Source organism: Anser cygnoides, chromosome 29 (genome assembly GCF_040182565.1).
Source record: "Anser cygnoides isolate HZ-2024a breed goose chromosome 29, Taihu_goose_T2T_genome, whole genome shotgun sequence".
In the NCBI taxonomy this organism is placed as follows: domain Eukaryota; kingdom Metazoa; phylum Chordata; class Aves; order Anseriformes; family Anatidae; genus Anser; species Anser cygnoides.
This window is the reverse complement of record NC_089901.1, coordinates 2,210,457-2,233,447: the sequence shown is the minus strand read 5'-3', so window position 1 is coordinate 2,233,447 and position 22,991 is coordinate 2,210,457. Positions and strand designations below refer to the sequence as shown.

At 57.8% G+C, this 22,991-nt stretch overlaps 1 protein-coding gene across 1 annotated transcript in view; it reads right to left on the bottom strand.

Annotated features, from left to right (window-relative positions):
* HUWE1 (HECT, UBA and WWE domain containing E3 ubiquitin protein ligase 1) overlaps nt 1-21,779 on the bottom strand; it is a 67,202-nt gene extending 45,423 nt beyond the window's left edge. The window contains 42 exon segments of the mRNA XM_066984585.1: nt 613-653; nt 656-842; nt 1,660-1,742; nt 1,745-1,890; nt 2,022-2,144; nt 2,935-2,946; nt 2,948-3,149; nt 4,097-4,267; nt 4,344-4,447; nt 4,449-4,460; nt 5,179-5,312; nt 5,413-5,480; nt 5,483-5,557; nt 5,560-5,656; nt 7,691-7,867; nt 8,829-8,886; nt 8,993-9,104; nt 9,107-9,200; nt 10,450-10,541; nt 11,635-11,812; nt 11,889-11,995; nt 12,101-12,181; nt 12,283-12,384; nt 12,479-12,580; nt 12,676-12,787; nt 12,881-13,021; nt 13,122-13,249; nt 13,327-13,477; nt 13,556-13,656; nt 13,770-13,869; nt 13,993-14,061; nt 14,190-14,237; nt 14,345-14,422; nt 15,917-15,979; nt 16,092-16,244; nt 18,871-19,019; nt 19,022-19,057; nt 19,060-19,075; nt 20,450-20,548; nt 20,638-20,710; nt 21,597-21,667; nt 21,763-21,779. Coding sequence (XP_066840686.1) covers nt 613-653; nt 656-842; nt 1,660-1,742; nt 1,745-1,890; nt 2,022-2,144; nt 2,935-2,946; nt 2,948-3,149; nt 4,097-4,267; nt 4,344-4,447; nt 4,449-4,460; nt 5,179-5,312; nt 5,413-5,480; nt 5,483-5,557; nt 5,560-5,656; nt 7,691-7,867; nt 8,829-8,886; nt 8,993-9,104; nt 9,107-9,200; nt 10,450-10,541; nt 11,635-11,812; nt 11,889-11,995; nt 12,101-12,181; nt 12,283-12,384; nt 12,479-12,580; nt 12,676-12,787; nt 12,881-13,021; nt 13,122-13,249; nt 13,327-13,477; nt 13,556-13,656; nt 13,770-13,869; nt 13,993-14,061; nt 14,190-14,237; nt 14,345-14,422; nt 15,917-15,979; nt 16,092-16,244; nt 18,871-19,019; nt 19,022-19,057; nt 19,060-19,075; nt 20,450-20,548; nt 20,638-20,682 — 4,047 coding nt within the window. The 5' untranslated portion in view covers nt 20,683-20,710; nt 21,597-21,667; nt 21,763-21,779.
* Nucleotides 21,780-22,991: the final 1,212 nt, after the last annotated feature.

The window sequence follows — 22,991 nt, the reverse complement described above, 5'->3', positions numbered from 1 at the left end:
TTTTAGGGGAAAGAAAGGGAAAAAGGGGGTTTTAGGGGAAAGAAAGGGAAAAAGGGGTTTTGGGGGAAAGAAAGGGAAAAAGGGGGTTTTGGGGGAAAGAAAGGGAAAAAGGGGTTTTGGGGGAAAGAAAGGGAAAAAGGGGTTTTGGGGGAAAGAAAGGGAAAAAGGGGGTTTTGGGGGAAAGAAAGGGAAAAAGGGGTTTTGGGGGAAAGAAAGGGAAAAAGGGGGTTTTGGGGGAAAGAAAGGGAAAAAGGGGTTTTGGGGGAAAGAAAGGGAAAAAGGGGGTTTTGGGGGAAAGAAAGGGAAAAAGGGGGTTTTGGGGGAAAGAAAGGAAAAAAGGGGGGTTTTAGGGAAAAGAAAGGAAAAAAGGGAGGTTTAGGGGAAAGGAAAAAAGGGGGTTTTAGGGGAAAAAAAGGAAAAAAGGGGGTTTTGGGGGGGAAAGGGAAAAAGGGCGTTTTAGGGGAAAGAAAGGGAAAAAGGGGTTTTAGGGGAAAGAAAGGGAAAAAGGGGGTTTTAGGGGAAAGAAAGGGAAAATGGGGGGTTTTAGGGGAAAAGGAAAAAGGAAAGGGTCGGGGGCGCCACAAGAAGCCCCCCCCGTTTCCGGGCTCCCACCTGCTGCAGCTGCTGCTGGTTGACCTGGGGCTCGCGGCGGGGCCCCCTTCCTCGCCGCCCGCCTCCTCCTCGCCCCGCGGCCCCTCGCGCTCCCGGCCCAGGCGCTCGCGGATGAGGGGCTCGCCCCGCAGGATGTGGCACAGGATGGCCAGCATCGACTCGGCCATGCGGCCCCCGTACACCTTCAGCGGGCGCCGGTTCCACAGCTGCTTGATGCAGGTGAAGGCTGCCTGAACGGGGGCAAAAAAACCCAAAAAAGTGGGTTATCGGGGGCCTGGGGGGACCCCACGTTCCCCGCGGCGCGAGGTGTCGAGGGGCCGATTGGGCTCTTTGGCGGGGTCTTGAGGTTTTGCGGGATTTTTGTGTCCTGTTCGGGTCCTCCCCACGTTGACAGGGATCCCCAAAATCTCCTAAACGGGACCCCAAATCCCCTCCGTGGCTCCTCGTGTCCTTGCGGTCCCCTTTATCCCCTAGGTGTGCCCCCCAAAATCTCCTAAATGAGATCCCAAATCCCTTCCACGGCTCCTCAAGTCCCTGCAGTCCCCTGCATCCTCTCTGTGTGCCCCCCAAAATCTCCTAAACAAGACCCCAAGTCCCTTCCACGGCCCCTCAAGACCTTAACATCCTCACCAAGTCCCCAGGGCTCCCCAAAATCTCCGTGTGGCCCCCAAAAAGCTCCATGGGGCATCACAAAACACTACAGATCACCCCAAAGCCTTCACAGCACCCCCAAAACCCTCATGGGGTCATCACCAGCCTCTACGGATCCCCCCCAAAACCACCATGGGACATCACCAACCTCTACAGGTCCCCCCAAAAACCTCTGTGGGGCATAACCAACCTCTACAGGTCCCCCCAAAAACCTTCACAGCCCCCCAAACCTCTGCGGGGCATCACCAACCTCTACAGGACCCCCGAAAACCTCTGTGGGGTCCCCCAAAACCTCCCTGGGGGCATCACCAACCTCTACAGGTCCCCCAAAACCTCCACAGGACATCCCCAACCACTACAGATCCCCCCCAAACCTTCCCGGGGCCCCCCCCAGACCTTCTGGGTGACGACGAGGAAGCGCAGGGCGCTGAAGTGGGGCTGCCCGTGGCCGGGGGCCTTGGCGGGGAGGGCGTGGGGGACTCGAGCACGGTGCTGGGGTTCACCATCTTCTCCACCAGCATCAGCCACGCGTCCAGGAACTCCCCGGTGCCGTCGGGGAGCTCGGGGTGCTCCAGCCCCTCGGCCACCGGCACCTTGCCCCCCATGGAGAGCGCCCAGTTGAAGGTCCTGGGGGAGAAAGGGGAGGATGGAGGGGGTTAAAGGGGCGTCGCGGAGCCCCCACCCCAAAATAAGAGCGGGGAGGATTTGGGGGACCCTGGGGAGGATTTGGGGGGGACCCGGGGGGTTCGGGGGCTCACTCGAAGAGGGCGTTGTGGCCGCCGGAGCAGAGGAACTTCTGCAGCATCAGGTGGTAGGGGAACTTGCGCTCGTCGAACAGCATCGGGGAGGTGAAGCCCACCGAGCAGATGAAGAACGTCAGCCTGGGGGCGGGGTGAGGGGGGAGGTGAGGCCACGCCCCCCAGCCACGCCCACCAACCACACCCAAGCCCCGCCCCACCCTATTGGACCCATCCCTTGCCACTAGGGGCAGCCGCGTGAAGCTCGGCCCCCACCCCATGCACCCCTCCACCCCTTCCACCAACCCAACCCCACCCATCACCCCCACCCCAAGCTCAACCCTTCCCTTGACCCCACCCCTTCCCCAACCCCACCCACCCAAGCCCCGCCCCTTCCCTTGAACCCCACCCACCCAAGCCCCACCCCTTCCATTGACTCCACCCACTCAAGCCCCGCCCCTTCCCCAACCCAATGCTCAACCCTTCCATTGACCCCACCCCTTCCCCCACCCCACCCACGCCCCACCCCTTCCATTGACTCCACCCACTCAAGCCCCGCCCCCTTCCCTTGACCCCCACCCACTCAAGCCCCGCCCCTTCCCATTGACCCCACCTGTTCCACCAACCCAACGTTCAACCCTTCCCTTGACCCCACCCCTTCCCCAACCCCACCCACCCAAGCCCCGCCCCTTCCATTGACTCCACCCACTCAAGCCCCGCCCCTTCCCTTGAACCCCACCCACTCAAGCCCCGCCCCTTCCCATTGACTCCACCCCTTCCTCCAACCCAACACTCAACCCTTCCCTTGACCCCACCCCTTCCCCAACCTCACCCACCCAAGCCCCACCCCTTCCAGTGACCCCGCCCCCTCGAACCCAAGCCCCGCCCCTTCCCTTGACCCCACCCCCCTCCGGCCCCGCCCCCCCAGGCTCACCGGAAGCGGGGGTGGGGGTGTAGGGGGCGGCTGCCAGCTGAGCCCCTTGGTCAGCAGCTTGGTGAGGGCGGAGGCGGTGGCGCGGGCGGCGGGCGTGGGGGCGGGCGCGGCGCTGGCGGCGTGGTGGCTGCGGCGCTGCCGCACCGGCGAGCCCACGCACAGCTTCACCAGCAGCCCGAAGAGCTCGGCCAGCGCCCGGCCCAAGCGTGACGAGGCTGCGGGCCAGGGGGAAGACAGGGCAGCGTTGGCTGGGGGTGCCCCCCGGGTCTCCTCTCCACCCCAAAACCCCCTTCGGCGAGCCTTTGTTGGCCCCAGTTGAGCTGTACCCCAAAATCTGGGCTCCCCCCTTTATTTTTAGGGACCCCCAGGTCTCCTCTCCACCCCAAAACCCCCTACGGCGAGCCTTTGTTGGCCCCAGTTGAGCTGTACCCCAAAATCTGGGCTCCCCCCTTTATTTTTGGGGACCCCCGGGTCTCCTCTCCATCCCAAACCCCCCGCCGGTGAGCCCTTGTTGACCTCAATTGAGTTGTACCCCAAAAGTTGGGTTCCCCCTTCTTTATTGGGGACCCCAGGGTCTCCTCTCCACCCCCAAGACCCCAAAATCAAGCTCTTATTGACCTCCCCTAAGAGACACTCCAAAATCTGGGCTCCCTCCTTTCATTTTTGGGGACCCCAGGGTCTCCTCTCCACCCCCAAACCCCCCCCCGGTGAGCCCCTACTGACCTCCATTGAGCTGTACCCCAAAATCTGGGCTCCACCCCTTCATTTTTGGGGACCCCAGGGTCTCCTCTCAGCCCCAAACCCCCCTATGGTGAGCCCTCGTTGACCTCAACTGAGTTGTACCCCAAAATCTGGGCTCCCCCTTCATTTTTGGGGACCCCAAGGTCTCCTCTCCCCAAGAGAAACCCCAGTCCCTTGCCTCCCCCCTCTACCCCATTTTGGGGACCCCCCAGTCTCTACTTCCCCCCATAACAGAGGACCCCACAGTGCCCCCCACCACCCTGAGACCCCAAACCTCCCCCAGTACCTCCCCCTCCACGCCGTGCCCCAAAACCTCGCGCTATAGGGCCGCGGGGACCTCCCCTCGATATCGGGGAGCCCTCCCTCGATATCGGGGACCCCCCTGGATATCGGGGACCCCCAGGGCGTGGGGGGGGCTCACCCGACAGCAGGGGCTTGATCTGCTTGATGCGGGCGGCCATGGCGGGGGTGATTTTGGCTTTGCCTTTAGGGTCGGCGGCGCTGGGCTCGTCCGTCTCCATGGGGGCCAGCGCCTCGCTGTCCAGCCCCATCCCCTCCAGCAGCCCCTGGGTGGGGGCTCGGGGCCCGGCCCCTCAGCCTCGCCTTCTGCAACGGGGTTGGGGGAGGTTTGGGACCCCCCCCCCGATAAAGGGTGGGGGTCTCCCGGCCCCCCCCCGGCCGCTTACCCGCTCGCTTGCCCCCTTGGGGTGGGCTGGGGGCCGCTTTCTCCTCCTTGGGGACCAGCTTCTGCATGTCGGCCTGGCCGACCCGCAGCCGGGGGGAGGCTACAAAAAGGGGGGTGGGGGGTCAGTGGGGGTGCCCCCCAGCAAAGGGGGCGCCCCCAGATTCGGGGGTGCCCCCCTGGATTGGCAGGGGAGGGGACCCCCAGAGCTGCGGCACCCGGTCCCGGAGCCCGACACTGGGGTATCCCGTAGGGAAGGTAGCCCAAGGGGGGGGGGTGGAAATATCCCAAGGGGGGTCCTCACCCCCCCCCAGCACCCCAAAATCCCTCCCGTGCATCCCCAGAGCCCCCCCAAAGTCCTAGCCCCCCCCCCCAGCACCCAGTAGCCCCCCTCCTTCCAGTTATTTGGGGGACTTCAGCAGTGCCCCCCCCTTCTCCCTGACACCCCCCAGACCCCTCCTGGGTGCCCCCCGCCCCCCAAACACCCCCAAACCCCTCCTGGGTGCTCCCTGCCCCCCCAAACACCCCCCAGACCCCTCCTGGGTGCCCCCTGCCCCCCCAGACACCCCCAGACCCCCCCAGACCCCTCCTGGGTGCCCCCTGACCCCCCCAGACACCCCCAGACCCCTCCTGGGTGCCCCCTGCCCCCCCAGACACCCCCCAAACCCCTGATGGGGGCCCCCCAGACCCCTCCTGGGTGCCCCCTGCCCCCCAGACACCCCCAAACCCCTCCTGGGTGCCCCCTGCCTCCCCCAGACACCCCCAGACCCCTCCCCGGGTACCCCCTGCCCCCCCAGACCCCTCCCGGGTGCCCCCCCCACCTATTTGGGGTGCAGAGGGACAGCAGCACGGTGCTCTCCCACACCAGCGAGCAGTACAGCTGGCTCAGCTTCCCCAGCACGCTCAGCCCCAGCTGCGAGCCCCACTGGTTCACCGAGATGGCCCGGATCTCGCTCTGAAAACACGAAAAAAATGTAAAATAAAAACAAACGGCTGCCGGCGAGCGCCCAAAACGCCCCTTTTTCCCCCCAAAACCCCACCGCCCCGCTGCCTACCTGCCCCACGCGGCAGGTGTGGACGAACATCATGATGTAGGCGTGGGCGGCCGTCAGGGCGTGCAGCAGGGGGTGGCCTGGGCCGAGAGGGTGGCGTCGGGGACGCTGCCGGCCCCCGCCAGCTCCCGCAGCAGCACCGAGCCCCCGGCGCCTCGATGGGGCGGTGCAGGGGCTCCAGCGCCGACAGCACGGCGTCCAGCTGCAGCAGGCCCTCCTGCAGCACCTTGGGCTCGTGGGACAGGGTCTGCGAGGGAAAAGGCCGCTGGGAGCCCAGCCTGGGGCTCGGCGCCCCTGGGGAACCCCCGTCTGCCCTCCCGGACCCCCCGTCTGCCCTCCCGGACCCCCCGTCTGCCCAACCCCGGGGTTGATTTTTCCTTTTTGCGGGGTTTATTTTCCTCCCCTACCCTATTTCCCTCCCCAACAGCACGCGTTTTCCTCCCCTACCCCATCTTCCTCCCCCAAAAAAGTGTTTATTTTCCTCCCTTACCCCATCTTTCCCCACTAAAAAGTGTCTATTTTCCTCCCCTACCCCATCTCCCCCCAAAAAGTCTTTATTTTCCTCCCCTACCCCATCTTTCCCCACTAAAAAGTCTTTATTTTCCTCCCCTATCCTATTTCCCTCCCCAAAAGCATTTATTTTCCTCCCCTACCCCATCTCCCCCCCCAAAAAAGTCTTTGTTTTCCTCCCCTACCTCATCTTTCCCCTCCAAAAAGCACTGATTTTCCTCCCCTCCCCTACTTCCCTCCCCAAAAACATTTGATTTTCCTCCCCTACCCCATCTTTCCCCACTAAAAGTCTTTATTTTCCTCCCCTACCCTATTTCCCTCCCCCAAAGCATTTACTCTCCTCCCCTACCCCACTAAAAAGCATCTCTTTTCCTCCACTACCTCATTTCCCCTACCCAAAAACATATTTATTTTCCTCCCATACCCTATTTCCCCTCCCCAAAAGTCTTTATTTTCCTCCCCCACCCCATCTCCCCCCCAAAAAAAGTGTCTATTTTCCTCCCCTACCTCATCTTTCCCCCCAAAAAAGCGTTTATTCTCCTCCCCTACCCTATTCTTCCCCCCCAAAAACTGTCTATTTTCCTCCCCTACCCCATTTTTCCAAAAAAAAGTCTTTATTTTCCTCCCGTACCCCATTTTCCCCCCTCCAAAAGCGTTTATTTTCCTCCCTCTATCCCCCCCCCCCCCAAGAAGTGTTTATTTCCCCCCTTACCCTATTTTTCACCCCCCCTCCCGGTATTTATTTTCCTCCTGTACCCCATTTTTCCCCCACCCCAGCATTTATTCCCCCCACTCTACTTTTCCCCCACCCCAGTGATTATTTACTCCCCCATGCCCTATTTTTCTCCTTATCCCGGTATTTATTTTCCCCCATACCCTATTTGCCCCCCCAGTGTTTATTTTTTCCCTTTCCTGGTGTTTATTGTCCTCCCAAATCCTATTTTTCCCCCACCCTGGTGTTTATTCCCCCCCCCCAAACCCTACTTCCCCATCTCCTGGTATTTATTTCCCCCTAAACCCTATTTTACCCCCCTCCTGCTATTTATTTCCCCCCACACCCCATTTTCCCCATCTCCTGGTATTTAATTCCCCCCTGCACCCCATTCCCCCCCCCCACTATTTATTCCCCTGCTATACCCCATTTCCCCCTCCCCCGGTATTTATTTCCCCCCAATACCCCATTCCCCCCCCCCCCCCCAGTGTTTATTTCCCCCCACACCCCATTTTCCCCATCTCCTGGTATTTAATTCCCCCTCTGCACCCCATTTCCCCCCCTCACTATTTATTCTCCTCCTATACCCTATTTCCCCCCCCAGGTATTTATTGCCCCCCCATACCCCATTTTCCCCCATCTCCTGGTATTTATTTCCCCCATACCCTATTTCCCCCGGTATTTATTTCTCCCCCACACCCCATTTTTCCCCATCTCCTGGTATTTAATTCCCCCCTGCACCCCATTTCCCCCCTCGATATTTATTCCCCCTCCAAACCCTATTCCCCCCCCCAGGTATTTATTTCCCCCATACCCCATTTCCCCTTCTCCTGTTATTCATTTCCCCCATACCCTATTTCCCCCCCCCAGTATTTATTTCCCCCCCCCCCATTTTTCCCCATCTCCTTTCATTTAATCCCCCCACGCCCCATTCCCCCCTCCCATCATTTACTCCCCCTCCACACCCTATTTCCCCCTCCCCACTCCCCTCTCCCCCCAATACCCCCCAATTTTCTCTCGGGGGGTCCGTGCCCCCCCCGTGCCCCCCCCGACCCCTACCAGGATGGATTTGCAGACGCCGGCCACCGCCTGGCAGGCGGCCGAGGTGGGGAAGTCGACGGGGAGGTTGGGGAGCCCCAGGATGGTGACGAGGGGCCGCAGCCCCCGCTGCGCCACGAACTCCTGGCAGTGGTCGTCCGTCGTGTTGTTGCTCAGGATCGACTCCACGAATTTCATCTGGGGGGGGGCAAACACCAAAAAAAAAGGGGGTCGGGGGGGGTCTCCAGAGCCCTCCGCGGCCCCCAAAATCCCCCCCTCTATGCCCGGCCCCAAAATCCCCTTCCTATTGCCCTAAACCCCCGTTTCCCCCAAATTCCCCCCAAGACACCCCAAAATCCTAATCTCCCAACCCCAATCCATGACCCGAAACCCTTGTGTCCCCCCCAAGACCCCCCCCCAAAACCCCTTCCTATTCCCCAAATCCACGTCCCCCCAAAACCTCCAAGTCCCCCTAAGAAACCCTTCCCATCCCCCCAACCCCCTCCACATCCCCCCAAACCCCCTCCATGCCCCCCAAACCCCCTCCATGCCCCCCAAAACCCCTCCCATAAAAAAACCCTCCCCATTCCCTTAAACCCGTGTCCCCCTCAAAACCCCCCTCCGCATCCCCCAAACCCCCTCCCCATACCCCAACCCCCCCACACCCCACAAATCCCCCTTGTGCCCCCCTAGAACCCCTCAGATCCCCCCTGTGCCCCCCAAACCCCCCCACGCCCCCCAACTCCCCCTTGTGTCCCCCCAAACCCCCCCATGTCCCCTAAATCCCCCTTGTGTCCCCCCCAAAACCCCCCCACGCCCCTCAAATCCCTCGTGCCCCCCTCAAAACACCCCCCATATCCCCCCAAATCCCACCCCAAAACCCCCCTGTGCCCCCCAAAACCCTCCCATATCCCCCCAAAACCTCCCTTTGGCCCCCCCACACCTTCACATGCACCCCAAATGCTCCCCACATGCCCCAAAATCCCCCTTGTATCCCCCCAAACCCCCACGCCCCTCAAATCCTCCTTGCGCCCCCCAAAACCCCCCATGCACCCCCCCCAAATCCCCCTAAAACCCTCCTCTGCTCCCCCAAATGCCCCCCGTGCCCCCCCAACCCCCCAAATCCCCCCTGTGCCCCCCCCAAACCCCCCCAACCCACCACATTGAGGATGTAGTCCATCAGCGGGATGGGGATGCGCTCCTCCGTGCCCACCACCCTAAAAACAACACGGGGGGGGCACCAAAATAAGGGCTTCGGCCCCGTTACGCGTGCGCCCCCCCCCCCCCCCCCAAAAAAAAAAAAAATTTTGGGGTGAAGCTCACTGCTGGCTGGGCTCGGCCTCGCTCTGCTGCGTGGCGCTGAAGCTCTGCATGGCCTGCACCTCTTCCTCCTCCTCATCCTCGCTCGACGCCTCCTCGGCGGCGTGGGGAGCGCGGGGGGCGCGGCGGCCGTGCCGTCCGCCTTCTGCATGGAGGGCTTCTGGCAGATGTACTTGGGGTCCCGGCCCAGGCTGCAGATCTCCTCCAGGAGCTGGGGGGGAACGGAAATAAAGTCGGGGGGCACGGAAATAAAGTCGGGGGGCACGGAAAAAGGAGGGGGAGAGGGGGAAACGTTAGGGGGTTCAGGGGGATTTGGGAGGGTTTGGGGGGACAGAAGAGAGTTGGGATATAGGGGGGGAAGATATGTCAGGGATTTGGGGGGGCAGAAGAGGGTTGGGGATTTGGGGGGGGACAGAAAAGGGGCATGAGGTTGGGGGGGAGAAAACGGTCGGGATTTGGGGGGGCAGAGAAAAGAGTTGGGATATGGGGGGGGGAGAAAAATGTCAGGGATTTGGGCGGGCAGAAAAGGGGCATGAGGTTGGGGGGGGCAGAAAAGGGTTGGGATTTGGGGGGGGACAGAAAAGGGTCGGGGATTTGGGGGGGGGGGACAGAAAAGGGTCGGGGATTTGGGGGGGGGGGACAGAAAAGGGTCGGGGATTTGGGGGGGAAAGAAAAATGTCGGGGATTCGGGGGGGAAAGAAAAGGGTCAGGATTTGGGGGGAGGGCAGAAAAGGGTCAGGATTTGGGGGAGGGCAGAAAAGGGTTGGGGATTCGGGGGGGGGGACAGAAAAGGGTCGGGGATTCGGGGGGGGGCAGAGGAAAGAGTTGGGATATGGAGTGGGAAGAAAAATGTCAGGGATTTGGGGGGGCAGGAAAGGGGCATGAGGTTGGGGGGGCAGAAAAGAGTTGGGATTTGGGGGGAGGACAAAAAAAGTTGGGATATAAGGGGGAGAAAAATGTTGGGGATTTGGGGGGGGCAGGAAAGGGGCACGAGGTTGGGGGGGGCAGAAAAGAGTTGGGGTACGGGGAGGAGAAAAACAATCGGGGATTTGGGGGGGCAGAAAAGGGGCATGAGGTTGGGGGGGCAGAAAAGAGTTGGGATTTGGGGGGAGGACAAAAAAAGTTGGATATAAGGGGGAGAAAAAATGTTGGGGATTTGGGGGGGGCAGAAAAGGGTCGGGATTTGGTGGGGGGGACAGAGAAGAGTTGGGATACGAGGGGAGAGAAAAATGTCAGGGATTTGGGGGGGCAGAAGAGGGCTAGGGATTCGGGGGGGGCAGAAAAGGGGCATGAGATCGGGGGGGTGGAAAAGAGTCGGGATTTTCGGGGCGCAGAAAAGGGTCAGCGGGTTCGGGTGGAAAAACAGTCAAGGGTTTTGGGGTAGATACAGGAAGAGTTGAGGGTTTTGGGGGGGGGGGGGAATTTGGGGTTCGGAAAGATTTTGGGGTGCCCCCGCAGACCTTGATGATGGCGGTGGTGGCGTCGGTCTTGAGGGTGGGCTGGTGCCGCATCAGCTCGTCCACGGCGCTGCCCAGGTTGGAGGCGGTGTCGCCTGGGGAGGGAACGGGGTTGGGGGCACCCCGAAAGCGTCCCTGAGCTGCGGGGGCACCCCAAAAAGCCCCCCCGGGCACCAGGGAGAAACAGGGAGACCCCAAAAGGCCTCCCCGAGCTCCGGGGAGACCCCAAAAAGCCCCCTCGAGCTCCAGGGAGAAACAGGGACACCCCAAAATACCTCCGCAAGGCTACAGGGAGACCCCAAAAAGCTTCCCTGAGCTCCAGGGACACCCCAAAATGCCTCCGCAAGCTACAGAGAGACCCCAAAAAGCTTCCCCGAGCTCCGAGGACACCCCAAAAAGCTCCGTGGACATCCTAAAATGCCTCCGCAAGCCACAAGGAGACGCCAAAAGGCTCCCCCGAGCTCCAGAGACACCCCAAAAGGCTCCCCCGAGCTCCGGAGACACCCCAAAAGGCTCCCCCGAGCTCTGAGGACACCCCAAAAGGCTCCCCCGAGCTCCGGGGACACCCCAAAAGGCCTCCGCAATCTACAGGGAGACCCCAAAAAGCTTCCCTGAGCTCTGAGGACACCCCAAAAAGCTCCCCCGAGCTCCGGAGACACCCCAAAAAGCTTCCCTGAGCTCCAGGGACACCCCAAAAAGCCTCCCCGAGCTCAGAGGACACCCCAAAAAGCTCCGTGGACACCCTAAAATGCCTCCGCAAACCACAGGGAGACCCCAAAAAGCCTCCCCGAGCTCCGGAGACACCCCAAAGGGCTTCCCCGAGCTCCAGGAACACCCTAAAATGCCTCTGCAAGCTACAGGGAGACCCCAAAAAGCCTCCCCGAGCTCCGAGGACACCCCAAAAAGCCTCCCCGAGCTCCGGGGACACCCCAAAATGCCTCTGCAAGCTACAGAGAGACCCCAAAAAGCTCCCCCGAGCTCCGGGGACACCCCAAAACGCTCCCCCGAGCTCCGGGGACACCCCAAAAAGCCTCCCCTGAGCTCCGGGGACACCCCAAAAAGCCTCCCCGAGCTCCACGAGCACCAAACCCCCCCAGAACGCGACTCCTGAATCTAGCAACCCCCTTCCCCACCCTCCCCCAGCCCCTTTCGGGGCCGCGGGGCCACAGGGACCCCCCCGAGACTCACCGAGGGGGTCGGAGCTGCGGCGGCGGCGCATGGCCGGGAGGTAATCGGGCGAGAGCAGCACCTTGAAGAGGCGCTCGAAGGGCTGGCACTGCACGAAGGACTGCAGCCCGCGGGCGTTGAGGCACAGCGCGCTGAACACGTTGGGCAGCGAGCCCAGCACCTCCCGGGTGGCCGGGACCTGAGGCGGGGACCCCAAAAAGGATGAGGGGAGCCCCGAAACGGCGTTGCCCGCGCCGGGGCGGCCCCAAACTCACGTCCTTGATGAGCAGCGCGTGCAGCATGACGTCGGTGAGGCCGTTGTCCTGCAGGGAGGAGAGCAGCGAAGGCTCCTGGAACACGAAGACCGTCACCACCTCGGTCGCTGCGGCGGGAGGAGAGAAACGGGGACGGTTAGGGGCGTTTAGGGACGGTTAGGGACACGGGGACAAAGGGCAGAGAGGGGACGCGGCGTCCCCGGGGCGCTCACCCAGGAGGAAAAGCGAGGGGCCGTAGTACTCGGCGTTGCTGATGATGTGCTTGAGGGAGGTGGGCAGCGAGCCGTCCATCACTGCGCGGGGACGGAGAGGTGAGGACGACGGCCACCAAGGTCCCCTCCCCGCCGCCCCCGTCCCCTCCCCGCCGTCCCCATCCCCTCCCCGCGATGCCCACCGTGCCGGATGCCGTCGGAAAACGCCGGGTCCTGGATGGCTTTTTTGAGGAAGTTCAGCATGGATTTGAGCAGGGCGGCGCGCTGCGGGATGCACTGGACTCCTGTGGGGGGGGGCGGGTGGTTTTGGGGACAGGGTCAGCCCTTTTAGGGCCGCGGCAGTGCCACTGCCGTCCCCGTCCTCCCCCCGTCGCCTACCGCTGCGCGGGGACAAGGCCACGGCGGCGCTGGTGCTGGGCACGGCGGGCTCGGCGGCGGTGGAGGGGCCGGGGCTGCTGCTCTCCATGGCCACGTCCGTCACTGGGGTGGTCGGCGGAGGGGTCAGGGAGATGGGGGGCGCTTTTTGGGGTGTCCCCCCCCCCGTCCCCGTTAGCGCCCCCCTCCCCTCTCCTCACCCTCCATGTCCGTCTCCATCTCCTCGCCCTCGGGGAGCGCGGCGGCGGCCGGGCGCTGCACCTTGGGCTTGATGACGAAGGGGCACTCGCGGCGGCACAGGTCCACTTCGTGCTGCGGGGCGAGGAGGGCGTGAAATCGCCAAGAAAACGTCAAAAAGCCTTTCCTCCCCCCAAAAAAACACAAAAAACCCCTCGGGGGCGCTACCTCGAGGCGGTAGATGAAGATGGAGAGGCCGCTGTGCGACTGGAAGGCCGCCATGTCCAGGTTGGTGATGAGATCCACCACCCGCACGGCGCGCGTGACGAAGGTGATCTGGTCCTGCTCGTCGCCTAAAAACTTGATCACCTTTTTATTTTCCGAGGCGGGGACGAAAAATAAATCAGCGGGTGAGAAAAGAGAGGGGGGGGGGCACCCTAAATCGCCCCCCCCGCGGGGCTCCCCTCACCTTCAGCAGCGCCTCCATCATGCCGCAGGAGACCAGCGCCTCGCCGCCGGCGTCGTAGCTGGCCAGGTGGTAGAGGAAGGAGAAGAGGGCGGTGGCGAACTGGTGGGGATAGGGCTCCATGGAGGGGTCTGGGGGAAGCACGGGGGGGGTCAGCGAGGGCTCGGCCCCCCCCCGGGAGCCCCCCGGGAGCCCCCTGCGGACCCACCGATCATGGCCTGGATGCAGTTGCGGACGAGGACGGGGAGGAAGCCGTGGTAGGAGGCGGTGCCGGTGCAGTCGATGATGCTGCTGAGCTTGGGGGTCCTCTCCAGGTGGACGATGGAGGTCAGCGTCCGCAGCGAGGCCGCTTTGATGTCCTGCGTTTCGGGGCGGGGGGGGGCGTGAGGAAGCTGCTGGGGGGGGGATGTGGGCAACAAAAAGGGCCGGGGGCTCACCATGAGCTGCTTGTCGGTGATCTGCAGCACGTCCACCAGCTCCTCGATCAGCCCGTTGTACAGGATGCTGTTGGCCGACTCCTGCAAGGCGTTGGAGTACACTGCGAAGCGGAGGGCGGCGTCACCCCCGGGGGGGGGCCCCAAAAAAAAAAAACCCCAAACCGCCCCCTTTTATGTCTCCCCCCCCCCAAATAACCCCGAATTTTCCCCCTACCGAGGATGGAGATGGCGTGCAGCCGGGCCTGCACCGCCTGCAGCCGCTTCTTGTGGTTGGAGAAACCGTGGGCCAGGCGGATGTGGGTGAAAAGAAGCATCTGGAAGGGGGGGGGGCAAAAAGGGGGGTCGTTCGGGGGTCCCCAAGCATGGGGACGCCCCCCCCCAGTCCCCGGGGCCTTGTGCTGTCCCCAAAAAGGTGGGGGAGCCCCCCCGAGACTCGCCTGCTTGTCCTTGGGGATGCTGTACATCTTGGTGAGGGACTCCATGATCTCCGAGGGGCTCTCTGAAATCTGGGGGGGGGGGGTGGGGGGGGAGAACGAAGAAAAATGGGGGCAAATTGGGTAAAAAAATATGTGGGGGGGGTTAAAAAAAAAAGGGTGCCCATGGACACCCCCAGTGTCACCCTTTTGGTGCTCACCTTGTCCAGTTGCTCGATGTGGATGTAGTGTAGGGTGGTGCTGGTGGCCTAAGGGGGGGGGGAATGGAAATGGGGGTGTTATGGTGGGTTTTTTTTTTGGGGGGGGGGCGTTTTGGGGGTCTCCCCGGGGTTGGGGACACCCAGGGGACGCTCACCCGTTTGTCCACCTTCACCTCGGTGCCTGGCTCAGCGTAGAACTCGAAGTGCAGCGTGGTGGCGCTGGGGGGGTACTTCTGGGGGGGGGGACACGAAAATGGGGTGAACGCGGACCCCTGGGGGATGGGGGGGGTGCTGGTCCCCTCCCTGTGGTCCCCGGGGGGGGATATGGGGGATGGGGCTGCCAAGATTGGGTCCCAAAACGCTGCGGGGGGGGGGACAAAATGGGGCTGAGCGACCACAGGGTGACAGAACGGCGCTGGGGACAGAGGGAGGGGGGCAGGATCGGGCCCCAGGAGACCAAAAAAGGGGGGTTGGGGACCCCGGGACACCAAAAAGGGGGGCAAAGAGGGGGGTTGGGGGACCCCGGGACACCAAAAAGGGGACAAATATCGCGTTAAGGTTCCCCAAAAGCCCAGAAAAGCGACAAGGGTTGGGTTAGGGGTCCCCAGGACATCAGAAAAGTGACAAAAATTGGAATTATGAATCCCCAAAACCCCGGAAAAGTGACAGATTAAGTTAGGGGTCCCCAAGACACCAGAAAAGTGACAAATACTGGGGTTAGGGGTCCCCAAGACACCAAGAAAGTGACAAAGATTGGGTTAGGGATCCCTCAAACCCCAGAGAAGTGACAAGGATTAGGCTAGGAGTCCCCGAAACCCCAGAAAAGTGACAAAGATTTGAGTTAGGGGTCCCCAGGAGACCAGAAAAGTGACAAATACTGGGTTAGGAGTCCCCAGAACACGAGAAAAGTGACAAATATTGGGTTAGGGATTCCAAAAACACCAGAAAATTGACAAAGATCAGGTTAACGGTCCCCAGGACAGCAGAAAAGTGACAAAGAGGGGGTTAGGGGTCCCTGAAACCATACAAAAATGAACAAATATTGGGTTGGGGGTCCCCAAACCACCAGAAAAATGACAAATATTGCGTTAGAGGTCCCCAAATCCCAGAAAAGTGACAAATATTGGGTTAGGGATCCCCTGAACCCCAAAAAGGTGACAAGGATTAGGTTAGGAGTCCCCAAAACCCCAGAAAAGTGACAAAGATTGGGGTTAGGGGTCCCCAAAACCACAGAAGATTGGGTTAGGGATCCCCCAAACCCCAGAAAGGTGACAAGGATTAGGTCAGAGGTCCCCAAAACCCCAGAAAAGTGACAAAGATTGGGGTTAGGGGTCCCCAAAACCACAGAAAAAAATGACAAATATTGGGTTAGGGATCCCCCAAACCCCGGAAAGGTGACAAGGATTAGGTTAGGAGTCCCCAAAACCCCAGAAAGTGACAAATACTGGGTTAGGGGTCCCCAAAATCATAAGAAAGCGACAAATGTTGGGTTAGGGGTCCCCAGAACACCAAAAAAAAGTGCCGAAAATTGGTTTGAGGAACCCCGTAACGCCACCGAGGGTGACCAAGTCAACAACCTAACGCGATAAAGGGAACGGAATTGGGTCTGGGGACCCCGGGCCACAAGTGGGGACACCAACGGGGGCTTGGGGACACCAACGGGGGCTTGGGGACACCAACGGGGGCTTGGGGACACCAACGGGGGCCCGCGGGGACGCGCCGCTCACCATCATGTGCAGGTCTCGGCAGCACTCGGCCAGCCCGAAGCCGTTCTCCTTGCCGCCCCAGCTCTGAACGGGAAGGGGAGGAAAAATTGAGGAGGGGGGGGGACACGAAGACACCCAGGGGACATGAAGACACCCGGGGGGACACGGGGACACCCGGGGGCCCCCCCGGCGTCACCTCGGCCAGGTGCTGGAGGCGGGAGAGGAGCGGCGTGCGCTTGTCGGAGCCGAGGCGCGTGATGTAGTTGGAGCGCTTGCTGAAGACGTAGAGCAGGTTGAGCACGGCCAGCACCACCTGCATGTCCGACGAGGCCAACAGCGTCGTCAGGTGCTGCGAAAACGGGGGGGAAAAAGTCAAATCCGGACCGTTTCGGGTGTCGGCCGCGAAGAGAGAATTGAAAAAAAAATCAAGTAAATAAGTTCGGGTGCCGCGCGCGAAAAAAAACGGGAAAGGAATGGAAACGAACGACGATTTTGGGTGCCGCACGCAACAAAAAAAACGGGAAATCGAAATTAATAACGACTTTGGGTATAAACCGCAAAAAAAAAGGGGAAATATCAAATTAGCACCAATTTCAGATGTCAGCCGCGAAAAAGTAATTAAAAAAATTCAAATAAGTAACGATTTTGGGTGCCACACGCAAAAAAATTGGATGAAATCAAAATTAGTAACGATTTTGGGTGCCGCACGCACGCAAAAAAATGGGAAAAGAAATCAAATGAACAACGATTTTGGGTGTCACCTGCACAAAAAATGGGGAAAAATCAAATTAGTAAAAGTTTCAGATGTCAGCTGCAAAAAAGCCATTAAAAAATTCAAGTAAGTAACAATTTTGGGTGCCACATGCAAAAAAGTGGAAAAGAAATCAAAATGAGGAAAAATTTTGGGTGTCACCTGCACAAAGAATGGGGAAAAATCAAATTAGTAACAATTTCAGGTGTCAGCCGCAAGAAAATAACTTAAAAATGAAATAAGTAAGAATTTTGGGTGCTACACGCAAAAGAAATGGAAAGGAAATTGGAATTAGTAACAATTTTGGGTGTCGCCCATAAAAGAATCAAAAAAATCAAACTAATAACAATTTTAGATGCCCTATGCAAAAAAAAAATGATAAAAATTGAAATTAACAACAATTTTGGGTATCACCTGCAAAAATAATGGGAAAAAAAATCAAATTAATGACAATTTTGGGCCTCACACACCAAAAAAATGAAAAAAAAATCAAATTAATAAGAATTTTGGGTGCCATACGTAAAAAAAAATGGGAAAAGAAATTGGAATTAGGAACAATTTCAGGTGTCACTCAAAAAAAATCAAACTAATAACAATTTTGGATGACATATACAAAAAAATGGAAAAGATATCAAAATTAACAACAATTTCGGGTGCCACATGCAGAAGAAATGAGAAAAGAAATCAAAACTAGTAACAATTCTGGGCATCACGTGCAAAAAACTGGGAAAAAAATGAAATTAAAAACAGTTTTGGGTGTCACCTGCAAAAATAATCAGAAAAAAAATCAAATTAACCATTCTGCGTGCCACACGCAAAAAGAAAGGGAAAACAAATCAAAATTAATAACAATTTTGAGTACCACACCAAAGAAATGGGAAAAAAAAATCAAACAACGATTTTGGAAACCACGCTAAAAAAATAGGAAAGAAATCAAAATCAGTAACAATTTCAGGCATCACACGCAAAAAAAATGGAAAGAGAAACTGAAATTAATAACAATTTTGGGTGGCACCTGCAAAAATAATGGGAAAAACGATTAAATAAATGACAATTTTGGCTGTCACACACAGAAATAATGGGGAAAAAAACAAATAAATGTTCATTTTGGCCACCATGGGTAGAAATAATCGGGAAAAAAAAAACAATAAATGTTAATTTTGACCGTCACACACAGAAATAATGGGAAAAAATGACAACTTTGGCCGTCACGCGCAAAAATAATGGAGAAAATGAAATAAATGACAATTTTGACCATCAAAGGCGGAAATAATGGGGAAGAAAATGACAGTTTTGGACGTCACGCACAGAAATCACGGGGAAAAAATGAAATAAGTGACAATTTTGGGTATCACACGTGGAAATAATGGGAAAAAAAAATCAAATAAATGACAATTTTGACCCTCACACGCAGAAATAATGGGGAAGAAAATGACAGTTTTGGACGTCACGCACAGAAATCACGGGGAAAAAATGAAATAAGTGACAATTTTGGGTATCACACGTGGAAATAATGGGAAAAAAAATCAAATGACAATTTTGGGTGTCATCTGCAAAAATAGTGGGAAATACAATCAAATAAATGACAATTTTGGCCATCACGCGTGGAAATAACAGGAAAAAAAATCAAGTAAACGACAAATTTGGCCATCACACACAAAAATTAGGGGAAAAAAATCAAATAAATGTTAATTTTGACCCTCACACGCAGAAGTAATGGGAAAAAATGAAATAAATGACAACTTTGGCCGTCACGCGCAAAAATAACGGAGAAACGAAATAAATGACAATTTTGACCATCAAAGGCAGAAATAATGGGGAAAAAAAAATGACAATTTGGACGTCATGCACAGAAATCACGGGGAAAAAATGAAATAAGCGACAATTTTGGGTATCACACGTGGAAATAATAGGAAAAAATTCAAATAAATGACAATTTTGGACATCATGCACAGAAATAACAGGGAAAAAAATCCAATAAATGACAATTTTGGATGTCACCTGCAAAAATAACGGGCAAACCGATCAACCAAACGTTAATTTTGACCATCACGCGCAGAACCAATGGGGGAAAAAACCCGAAACAGACGACAATTCCGGCCGTCACGCGCAGAACCAACGGGAAACGGTCGGACGCACGAGGCTTCCGGGCGCGCCCCGGTCCCATCGGGGTCGGTTTTGGGTTTTTTGGGTGTTTTATTTTTTGGGGGGGGGGGCCGCCCACCTCGATGGAGCTGTAGAGGTGCCGCGAGAAGCTGTACTCGATGAGCAGCGCCGTGAAGTTGAGCACGGCCAGCAGCAGCGCCTTGAGCTGCTCGCGCTCGGGGCGGTCGCAGGCCAGCAGCCACGACATGTTCTCCACCGTCCGGCCGCGTCCGCCAGGATGCCGTCGAAACGATCCAGGAGATCCACCAGTGGTACAGCTCGCACTAAAGGAAGCAAGGGGGGGGGCAGAAAGAAGGGGGGGGCGCCCCCAAAATTAGCGGGGTGCTCTCCGGAGGCCCGTTTCCAGCTGGTTTAGCCCCAAAAACCGCCCGCTCCCTGCCGCGGGTGAGTTAAAATGCCCGACGCTGCCCCGTCCCCGCAAATAAAACGCAGTAAACTTTAGAAATAGATAAATAAATAAAATTTAAAAAAATAAAATTAAAAAATAAAATTTAAAAAGAAATAAAAAAGCAAATTAAAAAAGTAAATTAACAAATAAAATTTAAAAAATAAAATTAAAATTTGAAAAAATAAATTTCATTTTAAATTTCATTTTTAAATTTCATTTTTAAATTTCATTTTTAAATTTCATTTTTAAATTTCATTTTTAAATTTCATTTTTAAATTTCATTTTAAATTTCATTTTTAAATTTCATTTTTAAATTTCATTTTTAAATTTCATTTTTAAATTTCATTTTAAATTTCATTTTTAAATTTCATTTTTAAATTTCATTTTTAAATTTCATTTTTAAATTTCATTTTTAAATTTCATTTTTAAATTTCATTTTTAAATTTCATTTTTAAATTTCATTTTTAAATTTCATTTTTAAATTTCATTTTTAAATTTCATTTTTAAATTTCATTTTTAAATTTCATTTTTAAATTTCATTTTTAAATTTCATTTTTAAATTTCATTTTTAAAATAAAATAAAAATAAAACTGTGCAGAAACAACGTTACCCACACCAAATTTAGGGGCTTTAGGGCAAAAGGAGCGCCCCCTCCTCTTAAAAAAAATAAAAAACTGGGGGGTTGTGGAGGGAGAAGCCCCACGGCAGCACCACAGGGGGAGGATGCCCCAAAGGTTTGGGGGCTGGGGGGGGGGAATGAGTCCCTGGGAGGTTTTGGGGGGGGCATAAGGATGCCCTCCCCCAAATTTGGGGGAAATCGGGGAATTTGGGTGGTTTGCGGAAGCGCTGAGGGGGTGAAAAGGGCCAGAAGCGACGAGGACGCCTCACGGGGGGGGGGGTGAGGGGCTTTGTGCTGCCCCTGGGAGCCCCCCCGGCAAAATTTGGGGTGACAAACGGCAGGTTTGGGAACTCGGCGGCTCCGGGAAAGCCCTGGGGGGGGGGGGGAGGGTTTGGGGCCAAGTGGCTCTGCGGCGCCCCTGCCAGAATTTTGGGGAGAACGTAGGGGAAAAAAGTAAAATCCAGTACAAATCGGGGACGGGTACGAGGAGCGACCGGGACACAAACGGCCCCGCTCCGAGCAAAAATAAACCATAAAAAGACCCAAATCTGGGCACAAAACACTGCGCCCCCCCCCCCGCGGTAATTAAAGACGCCCCCCCCCTTATTTTTTTGGGGGGGGGCCGCGCACCTTCCCGATGTTCCATGTCTTGATCTGCTGCAGCTCGGCCAGCAGCTGCTCGTCGCCGCACGCCTTCAGCTTCTCGATGAGGGCCCGGCAGTCGGCGGGCTGCGGGGGGGGGGGCACGGCGTTAGGACCCCCCCAAAACCCCAAAACCCCCCCCAGAGCCCCCAAAACCCCCCCCCGACCCCGCTCACCGCCTCCGTCGGGGTTTTCTTCAGCTTCGTCCGATCCACTTTCATTTTGGGTCACCCGTCCGCGCCGCTCCGCCTGGACAAAAAAAAAACAAGGGGGGGGGATATAAAATCTTTTAGGGCCCCCCCCCTTGCTGTGAAAGGGCGGGGGGGGGGGGGTTCTGCGACCCCCCCAGGGTTGGGGATCGGGACTCGGAGTCCCGGCAGGCGGCGCGGCGGCGGTGGGAGATGACGTGGGGGCCGCTCGCTGGAACAATGAATGTGCAAAACCCCGCGGCGGGAGGCGCGGCGCCGGCGGCGGGGGGGGGGCCCCGAGGCCTGCCCCCCCCCCCTCAAACCCCCCCCCCCAATTAAAAAACCCCCCGGAGAAACCCGGCGGAGTCCCCAAAACCCCCCCAGATCCCCCCAAACCCCTCCAGACCCCCCCCAGATCCCCCCAAACCCCCCCAGGTCCCCCCCCCCAAATTAATTTTCGGGGGTGACGAAGCGCGGCGCTGACCTAATTAATTAACCCCGCAGCGTGCCCCCCCCCGCGGCGTTAATTTTAATTTCGGGGTGCCCCCCCCTTCCCCCCCCGGCTCGACAGGCAGGGCCGGTTGGGTGGCGGCGCGGCCGGCGTCACCCCGAGCCTGGGGACGGTGGCACCACGCCGGGGGGGGGGGGGGGGGGGGGACACAGCCCTAAAATATTTGGGGGGGGGAGAAATTTGGGGCCCCCCCCTCAATAAAAACGCTGCTGGTTAAGGGGGGGGGGGCAACAGGGGGGCTGGGGGGGGCACCCCAAAAGGGGAAAGGCGTCAAATAGGATGGGGGGGTGTCCCTAAAGCCCTCCAAATTCTGGGGTGGAGGGATTTTAAGGGGGGGGGGGGCTGTCCCTGAGCCCCCCCCATGTCCCTAAGACCCCCCCCCCATGTCCCTGAGCCCCCCCCCCCCAGTTTGAGGGACGCGGCGGGGGCACCTTACCGGGAATCACTGCCAGTCCATCCTCGCCTCGAGGGGGGGGGGTGGGGGGGAACTCGGCCAATTTGGGGGGGGCCTAGGGGGGGGAACGGGGACCAGGGGTGAGGTGGGGGGGTCCTGGGGGGGGGGGGGTGGAAAAATTATGGGGGGGGGCACGGGGGGGGTCTTACGGAAGCACGTGGGGCCTCTGGCGGCGGAACAGGAGCAGGGCCCGCGCTGCGGGGGGAAACGATGGTAAATAAAGCGAAATTGGGCAAAAAGGGGGTGGTTTTTTTAAAAAGGGGGGGTACTGGAAGCAGGGGGGGGGGCTCTGGGGGGGGTAAGCGTCGAAATCGGGGGAATTTGGGGGAAAAAATCGAAGGGAAAGTAGGAGAAGGGTGGGAAGGGAAGGGTTTGAGTCGGGGAAGTTGGTGGGAAAAGCGCTGGGGGGGGATTGGGGGAAAAAAGGGGGGAATTGGGAAAAGCGGGGGGGTGGTTTGAAGGCGGGGGGGGGTCCAAAATTGGGGGAAAAGGGGAAAGGAACTGCTAAAAAGGAGGAAAATTGTAAAGGGGGGAGCTTAAATCGGGGGAAAAGGAGCCCAAACGATGGGAAATCACAGGAAAAGAACCCAAAAATCGTAAAGGGGGGGGGGGGGGGCTAAATTGGGGGGGGGCGAGGGCGAAAGAGCCCCCAGGTAATAGGAACTGTCAAAATAAGACAGTAAATTATAGGGGGGAGGGCTGGGGGGGGGGACGACAAAAATATAGGGGGGGGTCTAAGTGATGGAAAATCAGGGAACGGGGGGGCCCTAAATAGTGGGGGAGGGGCCCTAAAGGATGGAAAGGGCTGGAAGGGGGGGGGCCCTAAATTGGGGGGGGGGGGGGGGGCAGAGGGAGAGATGGGGAACCCCAGACGGGGACCCTAAAAGAGAGGAAGGTGTAAAGGGGGGGGGCAAAACGGGGGGGCCCTAAATCGGGGGGGGGGGGGGCCCTAAATAGGAGTGAAGGCCCCAGATGGGGGGGGGCGCCTAGATCCTAAATCGAGGGGAACCCTAAAGGGGGGAGACCCTGAATTGGGGGGGGACACCCTAAATCTTAAATCGAAGAAAGACCCTAAAACGGGGGGGGGGGGGGTTAAATGGGCCTAAATTGTGGGGGGGCCACAAATCGGGGGGGGGGGCAACCAAGATCCTAAATCGAGGGGAACCCTAAAACGGGGGGGGCCCTAAATAGGAGAAGGGAACGGGGGAGGGGGGGCTAAATTGGAAAGGGGGGGGCCCTAAATCGGGGGGACCCTAAATTGGGGGGGCACCCTAAAAGAGGGAGGGGAACAACTTAAAAGGGGGAGGTACCCTAAAAGGGGGGGGGGCGTCCCCGGCCCTATATCGGGGGGGGGGGGGACACCTTGAGGAGGGGCCC